Raw genomic sequence first — 16185 nt, forward strand, 5'->3', positions numbered from 1 at the left:
TAAAGGTAAAAGATTTTACTCTATAAAACCATTGACATCACAATATAATCATCATCCTAGGACTAATAAATATTTGCTGACAACTGTGCTTATTTGAGGTAATTCTCAAGTAATGAAGTAAGAATTACCTAGATTTTTTGTTGCTACGGGTAGAGCTTTTGCACATTTGCTAAAAAATTAATTAAAATTTTATCTCTGCTCACTTGCTCCTTCTCTAATACACAAGTAAATAAACACTTACTTCTGCTGCTCTTGCATGACATGAAGTTGCTCAAGTTTTGTTTTATGCTCTGCCTCCAATCTATTAAGCATATCTTTTATAACACAAATAAAAGAATTGAACTGTAAAAGAAATATACAAGTTTGGATTTCGCAGTGATGGAATTCAGACATGTATAACTTAAAAGGTAGCGTCTCATAAAACTCACAATACACAATGTCAGATAAACTGCAGATTTTTAAATCATATATAAACTACCTAACTACAAGCAGAGTGTATACTGAAATAGTGAAAAATATATATTACCAAAAAAACCAAAAAACCACACCACCAAAATGTGGGGCAACCTGGACAAAATAACTATAGATTAATATCACCAGATGAAAAAAACAAAACCAAAACCAAACCCAAACCCTCCACAAATGCACTTTTACATTATCTGCAACATTTACAAAAGAGAGCACAGGAAGAAACGTTAGGATTGTACTTTAGCTTTTAATGTGAATTGTAATTATGTTAGCAGCTAACTACTTTTGCAGGATATTTGGAAGGTGATAGTATTAATTTGGAAACTTTACACTTGGTCAGTTAAATCCACTAAAAAATAACAAGTTTTAAAAATGCAAATACAGTAATACTGGAAGGTTTCTTGGTTTTGTTTGTTTGCCTTTACAACAGACAAAGACATACAGTAACATATGATTTTTTCCCTGACAACTGCTTAGATCTATTCTCTGCCAATTTATCAAGTAAAAGGATGCAACATAGTCATGTTCCTACCTGATTGAGATTAAGATTGTTCTCAATACTAAGAGGAATCAGATGGGGCAATACTTTTCCTGCAAGTTGTTCTTTGGTGATTCCCAACTTCTTATGAGTAAATGTACATTTGTAAATACCTGATACAGAACATCAAAAATTAAAAAAAAATAAAGTTTAGTAAACAATGTGAATGAAGTGTCACTCTCTACGCTTATAAATCATCTGAACAGACATTGTCTCTGTGAGCAAGGAGGGACAAACAGAATCATAAAAGCTAAATACTCATGCATAACACAAACATATAGCAAGAGGCTTTGCGAAAGTTCAGAACAAGAGGAGGTCCAAAGAAATACTTTGCAGCTATGAAACCTGACCTTAGGCAATGTATTGTCCTGGTCAGTTATCTGAGAACGTGCATCTTTGAACAGATCACAAACAAACTGATTTACCACAAACTGGCAAATGGTCACTGAGAAATTAAGCTGTGTTAAGTAACGATGCGTTCTCTCCCAGCATATGGAGGTGTCTAAGAGTAACTATCATACTGCTCCCTGATTGCATTTTAAAAGATTCTTACCCAAATGTTTGGGGCTGTGTTACACAAATGATCAGAAATCATGCACAGTCTTTTATCTGTTCTAAAATCACTGAAAAAAGAAGACTGGCAGGCACAAGGGATCTCGTGTCAAGCCTACAAGTTGTATAGTGTTTCTGACAGGAGTTTTTCTCTGCTTAGATATTCTACCTGTGGTGGCAAGCACTGAACATATTAGCATAAAAGCAGCAGCAGCAGCTTTTCTTCCTTTGTACAGTTAGTATTCAACCAGAGCCATCAGCTGGCCACAGAAGACACCATACATGAAGGAAGGTGTTATGATTCCAGAAAAAAGGAGAGCCCAACTACATAAAATTGATTTCAGCCTGTCATTTCCAAACTATGGTTCACTTATCCACTGTATCCAATTAGAATTCAGGAGTATTACAATTAAAGTCAAAGATACTCTGGCCCTCATTTTCAGCCAGCAAATAGAAGTCAAAGCTGCAAGGATTAACAGAAACAGGCAGCTTTAAGTTAGTACTGATAGATGCCCTCTTGTTCATTTAGAGGAAATCAAAATAATGCTACCATCACATATTACTACAGTGTTTAACAAAGGCTGCTGCTGGTAGAGCTCAGCTTGTTACAAATTGTCTTCTGTCTACTACTTTGTCATCAGTAAGAGAAATAGTCAGTGCCTTCTGGACTTGGCCACGCAGTCACATCTCTTTCTCGGCAGTGATCTCGGTCATCTGGTCACCTTCAAGTTGTTAAAATCACAGATCCTGAGTTAGGCAAACACCAGAGTGGCACTAGGAAAGCACAACTGGGAGTGAGGCCTTCCGTTCCAGAATTAACAAGCCATCAGGTTTTGTCAGCTATTTTGTGAAACCTCACCCAGACAATGCTCCATTTCAGTGCAAGGGCAACCACGTTTGCTTAAATGTCCAACAAAATGAGTCTAACAAAACCTGCTGTGAAGAGCAGTAGAATACTAGATAATCATTTATAGCATCTGGCATACAAGAGTGGTAAGAGAAGACAACAGTAATATCTTAAAAGCTCCAGCAGCATCTGAGAGAACACAGATCATGCACTCTTCCGAGAAAAACAGCCTCTCTGGCTGTGGGGACCACGCAGCCCATGAAAGCACCACAGCCCAAAAACTGCGATGAGAACTCAGAACTGCATTGGGCCTTGAAGGCTACAAATACATGCACTCATGTTCAGAAGTAACAGCAATACATAACGTACGTGAACAGGGACAAACTGGAGCACCAGAAACTGGAACTTTTTAATGGCCGTTGTAGCAACACACTATGTAAAGATTATCAATGATAATACAGAAAGCTCTCAGATTTACAATGTCGAAGTACAAAAGAGGAGAAAGTTGAAAATATTTATTACCTAAAATTCCCATTAGCACTGCAGGTTCCTTGGATGGAATTTGTTGTAGGAAAGGTAAAATATCATCAAGCACAAACCATTTATCCAAGTACTCCAAAATCTTGCCTAAGCACACTAGTGAGTTTACCCGGACCTGTGAATTACAACAAGAATTAAACAAACTCTTTACTATCTTTTTGCTGATGTAAAAAAACCCATACAAAACTCACGCTTAGGAGAAAACAAGTGCTGCTGAAAACTACGATGTTCATATCTGAAAATTCAAGACAAGTTATAATAAAAAACCCTCTGGTGTCATGAAAGGAAAGCATACGTATTTATGCACTGTTCACAAAATCTTGGCTTTTCTGCAGGACAAACACTGTTATTCTGGAACACACTTCAACAATTTTTACAGTATTGTTAAGAACAATAAGTTGCTAAAACTTAAAAAATTGTTAGAGTAAAAAAAATGAATGGTGGGTTTGTATTTGTAAAAAGTAAAAAAAAAATCTCAAAAGGAAATTAAAGCACACTGATGGGTTTTTCTTTAAAGACACAACAGCACAAAAGCCAAAGTAATTAAAGGTAACAACATTTTCTGAGGACTGAGAAAGATAAAATTATTAGAATACTTACAGCAAGAGAAGAAGTTTGCAAACATGCATTTTTAATTCTTGGAATTAATGAATTTTTCATTGATGGGTAATCTATTAAATTGGCAAATGTGGGAATTATGTTTAGGCAAAGCTCCTATAAAAAAAAATGCATGTAAGTTTAAAATAAACATGCACGTTTATAAAATTAGTACTAATATTACTCAAGCTCAAAATTAGTTTAGAATGTCTTCTTAAGCTTTCCTTTTAAGGAAATATCATGTTCAACTAAGCTGACCTTAATCTATAGAAGTTACTCAAAAATAGCTGGAATAATAAAGCATCATGATATGCAGAGAGAACCCTGGAAAACGGATTTCAAAAAGAGTATTCATGAATTCATAATAAAATATTTGGATAGCAAGAATATCTTGAATTTTCACAAGACATCTTTATATAAAAACCAACTTCTATTACATCAAACTGTAACAGTTTCCTACAGAAGTCAAGCAAACCCAAATGAGTACTATCAACAACACTGCAGCAGCACAATGATAGGCTGAAAGCTAAAAGAGCATATCAAGATTAAACATACATAAGCAACAGAGAAATAAAAATACCCAATTTCAGCCCCATCTCAAAAAATAAGAGACAGCAATATTAGGTATAGGTTGCAAGTAAATACCGGAGTAACCAAACTACTGATGCAGAAAAACCTCAAGGCAGCTATTTAGAAACAAAAACTTTTCTCTGTAATACTGCAAAGACTTTCCAAGGGTGAAAGTCACATCTATTTATCCAAATCCTTCTTTAAGAAATATTTTGTATATCTCCCCCCTCCCACTCTTGAATGCCTTTGGCTAACTGGAAGTTAATTCCAGTGGAAGAAAGATTTCAAAAAAAAAGAACCTTAGAAAGGCAGATAAAGAGGAAAATTAAAGTATGCGTACATAAAAATGTCACCAGAAGGTATATTTATATGATTTTACAGCATATCAAGTCTTCGGACGTAACTGCAAGCACACATGTTCCTACCAGTGGGACCTCAGAATAAGCCACCTCTCACCTGGCTGATAAGAGCACACATGCCTGCATTGTTTCTGCAGCACAGGCAATGCTTCATAAATGCACATCCTACTTTTTGCTATGGTGGCGAGTCAGAATTTAGGATAAGAGCATTAGAAAAACAATCAAATGGTTTCTCCCAGGAAAATACAGGAACTAAATTTTATTTTACTGAAACAAATTTTCTTCAATATAACATTCATCTCAACATTTAGGAATATTACACAGCTTTATCTTTTTTTCCAAGTAAACAAACACAGGGTTATACAAAAAGTTGGCACATCAGCTTAAAGAAAACATAAAAAATAATTTTTTTTTAAATAAAGGCTGCAATTACTATACCTGGATCTGAATTGAAGGTGCTTCCAAAGCTCTATAAACCATTGGTAGAACACTGTTCTTTATTTCATCTGGTGGAGTTTTGGTTAGAAGCAAGTCCATTTTTTGGAGGAAGATCAACAATATCTATTAGAAGAAGGACAATTCAGAAGCCAAAAGTTTTACCTCCAGAAATACACACTTAAAATTAAAGTGTGTTCTATCATATCATAAAAACTTCAGAAGTTTTCTTGGAACTCAGTAAATGTGATCACTTACCATGTTGCTTGCCTGAAGGCATGGAAGACAAAAAACACTTTGACATATTATTGCATTTTAAAAACAGTGAATACAAATAAAACAAAATAATGGGTGTTTTAGACTAATGCTTCTGAAATAAGAAATCATAATGGCAAAGGAGGGAGGTCTTGTTTCTATTTACAACATGGTCTTCTGTTAAAATCCACCCACAAAAAATCTCTATACACACATCAGTATTGAAAAAGCTAACCTTTTAAAACTATGGCTCAAATGCCACCCCTAAAGCATTTGATCACAATTCCACATATAAAAGCTTCACTCCATCTGCATCTAGAATCAAAATAGGGACACAATGAAAATAATATTACAGCTACTACAGGGACACAAAATAGCTTTGTTCTATTAATATTTCACGTATCATAAGATGAAAAATCCCAAACAAAAAACCCCATCACATTAACCTAAAAAGCAACACTAGAATAGCACATTTACATAGTGAGATTCACCTTGCTTAGGCTTAGCCATCTAAAACTTAGCTGCTATTCTAAATTGCCCATCCTGGTTCAGTCTCCAATACAGAGAGCTACATAACTCATAAGACTCATGTCTTGTCTCAGACAGGTGAGACAACTCGCTACAGGTGACCTTATCCACTGATATGTGAACTCCTTTTAGAAAACAGGTTAGACTAGATGGATAAATAGTGGTAAATGTATCACATTAATAATAAAAAGTCAAGTCTTTCATAGGAGGAAAATATTTCAATGTTTAAGTCTAAAATTATGTATCAATCAGTACTTGTGTGCCAAATAAAACAGAAGCCTCAGGGTAGAAATACAAGTGTACCAAGACCACAGGTTTCCCCTTTCATTTGCTTCCTTTACAGAGAAGAAAAAGAAATTATTTTAAACTGCACCTAGTGTCTACTTTCTTATGGCATATTTACACTTACCTAAACTGTAAACACACACACAGAGAAACTCACTCACTCATTCATTCATTCCATGAACACTGATTCCGATGCAATATACTCAAATTTGGGAGAATTACGGTGAGATGGACCAGATCAGTTTAAAACTTAGATTTTATAGTTACTCTTGGATAAAGAATTTTTAATTGTCCTAAAGTTAGCTTTTTGAAACATCCATGTGCTCGTAACATTTTTCTCTTGTCTGGCAACCATGTAATACTGTGGCATGACAGTTTCTATGTTAGCTAAATATATATTTTTGGAGAAGGATCATTTGATTGTTTTTGCAAATTTGAAAAGAATATGAATGAAATCTGCTATTTAAGAACTAGAAAAGCTTCTTTAAAATAAGAACCAGATATTTGAACATATAACGTACTGCTTTTAAGTTAAACACTGTACTATATAGTCATTTAGATTTCACAGAGGCAGTTCAGCTGTTTTCCACTGGCTGTCAAAGCTTTTAAACTAAGATAACATAAAAGCTGAATTGGTTTTGAATCTCTCTCTCTACCTGTCTTTAACTTGAATGTAGTTCATGCTGTTCCAATGAACCCCTTTTATTTTTAACTTTCTAACATCATATCTGATACTTTTTTATCTATTTAAGCAGACAATAGGATGTCATAGTCATAGATTCAAACACACCAGTTAATAAACAAGTAGCAGCAGTTGCACTCAACAATAATGCTAAAGATGTGCTTCGTTCATTAATACAGAGCCCAGTACTTGTCACGGTACACTTTGGTGTACTGAATTAGAATATGAATTTGCAGTACTTCATTGCTAACTCTCTGTGGATTCCCCTAGATATAACTTAAGGGTTTGTCTACACTGGGAAGTCATGTCAGAGTAAGGATGGTAATTTACAGTACACTACTTACTCCATGTTAACTCCAACAGCACAAGAAGAATGAGTAGTTTCACTAAATATTCCATGTTGATATTATAAATTCCCTCATACAAAGACATAATGAACATTGGATAACAATTTCTTCATACTAAATTACAGGAGCCTCCCTATGAAACATTCACTTCCTAACTTAAGTACCCTACAAAAGCCAAGTAACAGGCCTCAAACAAATCTAAAACATCTTGAGAGTGCTACTGAAGAAATACTGACACCTTCCCTGTCTGCACCTCTCCATGAGTTAGAAACACAAAGGAACTGGACATTTTTGTCTTGCACAAAGACAGCCAGACCTGGAATTCTGTCCTCTGGCATTCTGGACCTTTATATTTTTTTTTCCTCAATTCCTGGTATATTAACTTTGAAAACTTGTCCCAGATTGCTTAAACAAACTTTCCCATATGAAAAAGACCATAGAAATACTAGTGGAATAAGCCATCTAGTACTTAGTGTGCATTAAAAATGTCAGCATCAGAATTTAATATACAGTATCTAGAAAGCTACAGAAAAACTTCACAAAGCTCACTTTTTGTGAGCTGACCTGACATTTTTGTTTTCCTTCCCTCATTTCTCAAGAAATCAAACAGCTTTTGTGCCCACTATGCTCCAGATATAACTTTGAAACAAACTTTTTGCAGTGAGGATTGTCTCACAAATCTGATGTTAATGGTAGCAAAAGACAATGTTACCTTTTAGGGCGAAATAGCACAAATAAGATGTTCAGTGGCTTTTGGTTGGTTAGATGTTTAATTTTTTCAAGAAAACAACGAAGCTAACAGAAAGCCCCAGTGATCCAAAAGTAAAGAACATTTCTGCGGTATTCTCAGTTATACAATTGTCCCCTTTCTTCCCTTCCCAGTATAACGAGAGTTCTCTGATCTGGTTTTCTGAAACCCAAAAATAAAAGGTCTACTTGTTCATTCCTATGTCTATCCTGCCCCTTAAGTGCTCTGCAGAGAAATAGCATCCAGCAATAAAACGAGGTGAGGTAGAAGGAATGCGTAGCTGCCTTTTATCTATGGAGGCACAATGCCTAACCTGGTGACAGAATACTCAGGAATCATCATGCACATGGTGTTGACTAAAGGATGCAAATGTTTTGCTCCTCTACAGTAATGCTGTCTTACTACTTTTATGTATGTAAACAATATCAAATAAACACTATTTTATTATCATCAAGAAACAGCACTTCTGAGAGTGTCAAAGTTACAGCTTTTCCACCTCATGATCCCAGTGTCAGCAATCTGGATACAAGAAAAAAAAAATAATTGGTTCAGCTACTAGTAGAATATGTGTGAATATTGTCCTGTACAACCCTGTTCAGATGGGCTAGGTAAGTGATAAAACGCTTACAAATATACCTTCTACAACCAACCCAAGATAAGAATTGAGTGGTAAATTAAACGTTTCCTTTTTTTGCTAATCTAATCTCATCTATAAATGCAAATATACCCTCAGAAAACCCATCTAAAAAAAGCACGGGTAGAGGCTTTGTGAATTTCCTGGAAAAAAAAATTGTATGGATCAAGACTGACTGCTTGGATAACTACAGAGCAGGTTGGACAATCTGTGTGAAGCTGGAAGGGGAAATAAAAAAATTAGACATTTTTCAGGGAAAAAAGATACTGAAGAGAAAAAGTGTAATCTGAAAAATATTAGCATACCTGGATTGGTTCTTGCTGCTTGAAAACAGGACCAAGATCAGGCAGAATAAGCCTGATATATTCTTCTTTGGTGCATTCCTCAGCGATGAGGAGAACATTAGGCAAGACAAAGGGTACCATATCGGGATTCACAAATTCAGAAGTCAAGCAAGGCAAAATTCGCTGAATTATAACACGCTAAAAGAAAAAAAAAAAAAACAAGCACGCATGACATCGCACTGCACTGCAGTAAGATACCACTGTGCCAGCTCAACAGCTACTGTATTAACCTGATATTTACAAAAAAGCAGATAGACAATTTTCAAGTTTGAACTCTTATCTTCACCATATACTCTAGGTAATTTAAACTGTGCTACTTTGCTCACTTTTCCCTGTTTTCACTCCAAACATAACTGGAGACTATAACAACTGTGAAGGTCAACAAAAAGCAATTAACTGTACAGAAAATACGGCTTCTAGTCACATATCTGAATTACAAAAACCTTATTCTATACACTTTCTTTAAAAAATACCCTTAAAAAAGATGCTACCACTCCCAAAAAGTCATCAGTTTTTCAGTACAACATCACTTACTGACACAATCCTACTACACCTCCCTGTAAAACTCCAAGTGCATTCCCTAAATGGGATTCTGCTGAAAAAACAGGTATTTACACTGTACTGTAGAGCTAGACATCCTTAAATGCTTTTAAAGTCAATAAAGAGAAATACACAGTTCAAGGGCACAGTCCCTTTCCTCATAAAATATACTTTCAAGATAGAAAAAAAAAAATGAATTCCCTGAAGATGATTAGGTCAGTCAATGGCTGTCTAAATTTAGATGAAATACATCTCATCTATTTCCGAATTCAAAGCATCAACGATTTCTGATCAAAGTAAAAAATTACTAAATTAAAATGAACATTAAACATGAAGTCTGAATTCTGCACTGTGTAGTTCAAAATAGAATTCAAAATAAAGACGTTTAATGCAATGGTTGAGAAGCTCAGCTATTTTATTATGTTTTAAATTAATATTATTTTTCTATCACATATGTATTATGCCTTATTTAAATTAAAGGATACGACAAAAGGAAAGGAAGTCAGTCTAGACATAGAGTCTAACACTACACAGGTGAAATCTGTAATGACAGGCATTTGCCTTTGAGATTTTTGGGCACTGCTAGCACAAGAAAGCACTCTGTTGAGTGATGGAAGCTTTGCATTATTCAACATTTTAAAGTACTGCCTTGCTACGAAAAAGCTTAAAGCAATCTTATTGGGAGAAAAGGTGGTGAGATGACTTCAAAGAGCTACGATAGCATCTGGAAACAAAGAGAAAGACTTGTAAGTGGAGAGAAAACAACTCCCTTTCAAAGTGGGATGAACTACAAGAGGACATGCAAATGATGGTTCCTTACACATCCTGATAGCACAATTTGACATCTTGCATTTAAAGAATTATTGGTAGCTGAGGAATATTTCCACCGCAATTATTTTCTAATCTTCCCTTCTTTCCTACTACTCTGACGATCTCACAGTAGTCTGTTATGGTACAATGCTACACAAAGTCCAGTGTTCCCAGATTCAGAATGCTAACAGGTATTCACATATTTTAAAATGCACTATTTCAAGACATCGTACAGACATACCTTAGGTAGTTTCGGCAGAACCTTTGGTAGTCCTTTAAAAAACTGTGATTTCTGAAGGTTATCCCTTTGAAATAATGAATCAAAATACTGAAGCGTCATTGCTCCTACATCATCGAAGAATGGTATCTAAAAATAAGATTAAAAGCTTGTGACCTGGAGGGAGATAGCACTGACACTGTTACAAAGATTCCATAATATAGATATCTATTTACCTTCTCAATGCCCTATAGCAAACCTTTACAATGATGTACCTGCGACTAACAATTAGAAAAGTACATTTTTACATACTAAGTAGCATAATATTCACGGCTAAACTTTGATTATGAAGATGGAATTTTCCTAGCATTTTAAAGAAATCCATGCACGTTATAGGCATCTAAGTTAACTCATTGTATACGAAATAACGTTTTGTCTACAAAAAAAAATGAATTAAAAGTAAAAATCTTGAATAGAAGTTCTCCTAGGAATAATTATGCTATTTACTATTACAAAAAGGCATTACCTGCTAGGCCATCCAGATCTGGCTACCACCCCTGGGAACTTGCAACAAGCATTTATATGCAATACGTGTGTAATTATATAAATTTCTCTCCAATATTCAGATCCACTTGTAAATCCTGTCCACTATGATTTCTCACATGATCTCCCATGTTTGCATTACTTCAGCAAAGAGGGCACAGGCCTTCTTAAGTTTTGTGTAACTATATATATACATAGACCAGGCTTATAAAAACAGCACCAAAAAAATACCAGGGGCTTTCACCTATAGCCATGGTATGTGACACTAATACTGGTAAAGCTGCTTCATCATTAATGAAAGACTGATAGAAACACATAATTATAACAAGATTGTTTATAGAAAAATCCATCCCCAAATATTCAGCTTTGAGTTAGCAGATGAACAAAAAGAGTAGAAGAGTGCCTACACAAGATCTACACAGACTGGAATGAAAAGTTCTGCATTTGAAAACTTGCAGGGGTAAGATTCCTCCATCCTGCTAGCTCTCAGTTTTAGGGAGGGATCTATCAAACCTCACAGGCCCACAACAGTTAAAGACAAAGCATGGTCTTTCAGATTATTTAGAAACTTGTTTTCAGTTGAAAAATTTGTGCAAAAAGGATATAAAAGCATTTTTAAAAGCTCTGCTGTAGGGCAGAAAGAGAAGCTGATAAGAGTAGAGCAATAAAGAAGAAAAGAATCAGAAAAGCAGATTGGAGTAGGGTAATACAGAAGAAAAGAAACTATCAGCAGAGAATTGAAGCTAGTCTGCACTCCAGTTCTGTCTTCTAGATCACACACAAAAATGCATGTGATCATGGAATTCTACATAGGTTAACACAAACTAGTTAAAACTAGTACGGTAAACCTGCCCATGTCAAGCTTCGTTTTAGTTCATGCCATGCTGGCCATAACAAACCACTTTTAGAACTAAAGCTCTAATAACTCTACCATACTATTCAGTCTGCAGTGCAGATATGGTAAAAAAGACTTAACATCTTTATAAAACTATGCTGCTTAATACGACCATTTACAGATTAATTTGCTGCAGTCCTTGAGACAAGTGAGTTGATACCTGAGTAATATTTGACAATTTCCTCACTTCCCATCTTTCAGCATATACGTTGGCAGAACCATTACCTGTTTCTCCCTCCCTTCTTCACTCACTATTTCTTCCAACTGTTAAGACACTTATTTCTCTCTCTCCATACCATCTTTTTATATGACAGGAAAAGAAGAAAATTGTTTAGCTAAGCAAATCTATAGGCAGGAACCTGAAAGGCTATCAGATATGGGAAGACAGGGTGTAAGACAAAGGAAGAAGCATGCTTTTAAGTTCTACTTTCACATAGGAAAGTGGAGGAAGAGTTTGTCAAATTAAAACTTAAGTTATCTTACTTGCAATTAATTTTTGCTTTATTATGGCAAGTAAGCTCCAACTGTATTTTAAGCTATTTGTCTGCCTTTTTATGAATACACTGAAAATCATAAGACAAAAGTCAATCCTTACATTTATTGCCCTTTATCATTTTATGGCTTTAAAATCCTTCCAATACAGTTTTAAAGACTGAACTGTATAAACACACAGCACAGAAAATGCTTCCAAATTAATTGGAAAGCTATAAAATAGTGTTGTGCTGAATTATTATTCTAAATTCTGTCTTAGCACCCACTTCTTCCGTGCTAAGAGAGGTCAGCATAAGGACAACTTTCGGCATCAACTAACATCATTATTTCCAAAACAGTCTAAAAATATTTCATATTTCAACAAAAATGATTAACAGGAAAACACTTTAAAATAACTCCGTTGTTTCTACAAATCAAATATTATATTCCCTCTTTCCTATGAGTACTGTATTTTCCATGAACTGACCTTAGTCATTTGATCTGCGTCTGGTCTGACTGCTGGAGCTACATTTAAGAGTAGCTTTACATGTTCACGCACCTCCTCTGGTATATTCTGAAGAGTACTGGAACTTAAACGGCTCAGCTGTTTAAGTAATTTAAGCACATACACCATGAAGTCAGAAAATCCTGCATATAAATATTTCCAATATACAATAGGACTTTACATCCCTCCCTTCTCCCCTTTTATAACCCATTTGCTTCTGATCCCTCATAGTCTTCTCTCTCTCTCCCAACAGTCCACCTGTCAGGTCACATTCCCCGATTTCCAGCCTCTCATTTTGTTCAGGTTATCAGACAACACAAACTCAGCATTTTTAAACAGGTACATGTTAGTATCTGAGGTGTTGTCTACACACATTAAAATACAGTACACACAACTAAGGCAATGGGCACCCGAAGAAGTTACAACAAAGGAAACTTGCATATGAATGTACATTATGTCAGCTGACCCAGGTCACTGTCTTCTGCTAATATTCTGTTAATATTCATTGTCCACAAAGCACGTGAAATAGCTAAGTGGATACCAATTGCAATGTCAAGTGATCAAATCACTCTAAACTCAGCCATCTTCAGCTTTCCTACATAAGTCATTCACTGCCTTGGGTTTCACACTGTTCACCCCAACACGTATTTATTCCACAAGACCAGCATTCAACAGGTTTACAGAGAAACCAGGTGAAAAATGAAATTTGTAATTTATAAAGCTGGTATATGTAACCTTCTCTACACCTATTTTTATTTCCCATATTTTGCTAGGATTCTTCTTTTTGTTATAAAGACAGCATGCAAGGTAAGACACCATTATCAGATTATGTTTTCAAATATGAAAATCAATGAATAATAGTCACAAGTAGAACAAATACCTGATCCAGCTGTCTGCTAAAGCTTTTGTAAATATCCTGCTTGTTGACCTCAAAAATCGGTTTCCCTTTATTAAAGACTGCATACATAACAGCTCCTAGAGAGTACATATCACTGGCTGTCTCACAGCTCACAGAGAGAATATATTCTGGTGCCAGGTATTCAGGATTTGGAAGACACAAGGATGGCAAGTTCGGATCCCATTCCTTACAAGGGAACTTTGGCTACAAGTAAAAGAAAGTACGTTTATTAGGGATTTTTAAAGAACATTTTATATAAGAAAATTGAGCAGCAAAAATAATTAATCCACTCAAATTCAACTATGAATGAAACAGAAACAGAGTACAGAAAAACTGTTAAGAATCTGTGTTTGAAACTTGCAGTGATTAGCTGATGCAGCTAAGTCTGAATATTAGAACTGGGAAGTGTAACGTAAAATTAAAGCACTCCTGTAAGGGGGAAACATGGGCTATGATGGGAATTCATTTTAGGAGGTAGCGACCAGACACTGAGTGGATGCAACAGACTAAATTATGTAGCTTTGCGTGTCATCCAACATGCAGGTGAGCAGAAGTGGCACAGGCTTCAGCCTCTGTCTGAAACCATCACTAGTCTATTTTGACTCCACTGAATCAACTCAGGCTCCTCTGTGATGACCGAAGGCATCACTTCAGTCCAGACCTGTTCAAAATTCCTGCCAACAAAATATAGAGGTGAATGATTCTGTACTGAAATGCATGGTCATGAAACTGGTTTCAGGCAAAGATCTGAATTTGAAATTTAATTATGATAAATATAAAGATGTATTACCTCCTGTTCAGATGGATTTGTTGACTGGATACAAAAATCGAAGCCCATAATTTTCCATGCTCCACTCTTATTCAAAATTATATTTTCAGGAGTAATATTGCCATGGACCATCTTCACACTGCTATGCAAAAATGACAAGCCTTCAGAAACCTGTTAATAGAAGATTATTATTGCAAGTTAAATATTTCCCCAAATATCCTGTAAGACATTTACAAAAATTCTGTTCCTGTGGTCACAGTTAAATTGGTAAGTTAACTAAGAAACAAGTTTTCAGCACTATCTATGCTATGTCTTAAAAATTATGTATGGACAAAATTAAAGACAGATGGACAATCAGCAGATGAGATTACTAATGTCAATTAAATTAATTATCACAGCATAAGACAAAAATGCTTTCCAAAATTGATCAACATATTCACCAAATAAAACCTGGGAGGTACTGTTCATCCACAGAAGGTAAAGAAAAGATTCACACATGGGACAGACAGCTGTAGCACAGACATTTATATGGCAAATAAAAATTCATTCAATTTCTTATTTTCCATGTCAGAATAAGCAAAAACAGTAGCAACTCAGAATCTCCAGTGTTCACTCTCTCCTATAGTGCTTAGAGCACTATCATTTCTCACTTCCCAATTATTTGATTTACTATAGGCAGACAAAACTTTGGCAGTTTATAAACTTCATAGAACAAGCATTAATACTAAAAGCACTCAAAAATTATAAGGAGAACCTGTGTCATACCTGAAGCAAACCATATTTGGTCTCCACATCATAAAGTTTGTATTCTTTAATGTCAGATGGTAAAGGAGAAGGTAGGTTGTCCCAGCTGCCAAGAACATTAGCTAAACTTGCACAGACTGGTTCTGTACAAAATGCCAAACAATCTCTATAGAGGAAATACATATAAACATTGTTTGTAAATAAACATAATCAATCTCTTGACTGCAAATAAAGAACCATATAGACACCATATTATACATTACCAGAGCACTTGCTGTTACCGAAAAACATGTTATAGTTCAGGTTTTGAATCATTATAGGTAATACTATACTACAGAGAAATATACAAATATCTGAAGTAACCAAAAAACATACAAATATAGAAATCAGCAAATGAATAGAAAATAAGAGGTGCAAAGACAAATATGCTTGTTGTGTGAACTGCAGTTTGCATATGAAGTGACTGTTTCCTAAATTATTTTATCTATTGTTTTCTTTACGAAAAACTACAGGTCTTGTTTATGCATTTTTGTGTTAACAGTGTTTGAAAAGCACAGATGAAACAAACTTCTGCACATAAAGTGTGGAAATTACTCACTGTAACACTGTGCTTCAAAATTTCAAATTTCCAAGTCCTGAAACAATGTACATCTCAGTTTCACAAACTTGACGTAATATAGTTATTCTTTATATCTACATTCTTCATAGTCATCTGCGTAGCGCTGGAGGCCCTGGACAGTCATTGCACCTCACTTCTTGATTGTTTTAAAGTTTTTTTGGAGAAAGCATTACATGACTGGTAGCACACATTTGGTTTGAGGATTAATACTTCATGAGAACACTAAATACTGCATCATTATGAACACAGAAAACTGAGACTGAGTAACAGTCATAAAGATACATTTTTGAATAATAAAGTTACAGGCAAGAAGACAGAAGCCTAACTTTGTGTTCATAGCTTAAAAATATCACAGAAGACACAATGTCTCACCATGAATCTACCGCACGGTTTTCATGTATCTCAACAATTAACATGCTTGCTCTCTGCAGTAAAATATTACTCA

At 35.2% G+C, this 16185-nt stretch overlaps 1 protein-coding gene across 2 annotated transcripts in view; it reads right to left on the reverse strand.

Annotated features, from left to right (window-relative positions):
* The window catches only part of SCYL2 (SCY1 like pseudokinase 2), a 42972-nt gene that overhangs the window by 8982 nt on the left and 17805 nt on the right, over positions 1-16185 (reverse strand). The window contains exons 4-14 of one of the 2 annotated variants that reach the window (XM_065648489.1): positions 15143-15287; positions 14399-14548; positions 13591-13812; positions 12693-12809; positions 10321-10446; positions 8691-8867; positions 4910-5032; positions 3546-3659; positions 2928-3060; positions 1001-1119; positions 242-342 (exon numbers count right to left, since the gene is read on the reverse strand). In XM_065648489.1, the coding sequence (XP_065504561.1) occupies positions 242-342; positions 1001-1119; positions 2928-3060; positions 3546-3659; positions 4910-5032; positions 8691-8867; positions 10321-10446; positions 12693-12809; positions 13591-13812; positions 14399-14548; positions 15143-15287 (1527 nt within the window). The remainder of the gene's footprint in view (positions 1-241; positions 343-1000; positions 1120-2927; positions 3061-3545; positions 3660-4909; positions 5033-8690; positions 8868-10320; positions 10447-12692; positions 12810-13590; positions 13813-14398; positions 14549-15142; positions 15288-16185) is intronic. The other variant, XM_065648499.1, reaches the window with a different exon arrangement.

The sequence above is a fragment of the Caloenas nicobarica genome, chromosome 1 (assembly GCF_036013445.1).
Source record: "Caloenas nicobarica isolate bCalNic1 chromosome 1, bCalNic1.hap1, whole genome shotgun sequence".
Taxonomy (NCBI): Eukaryota; Metazoa; Chordata; class Aves; order Columbiformes; family Columbidae; genus Caloenas; species Caloenas nicobarica.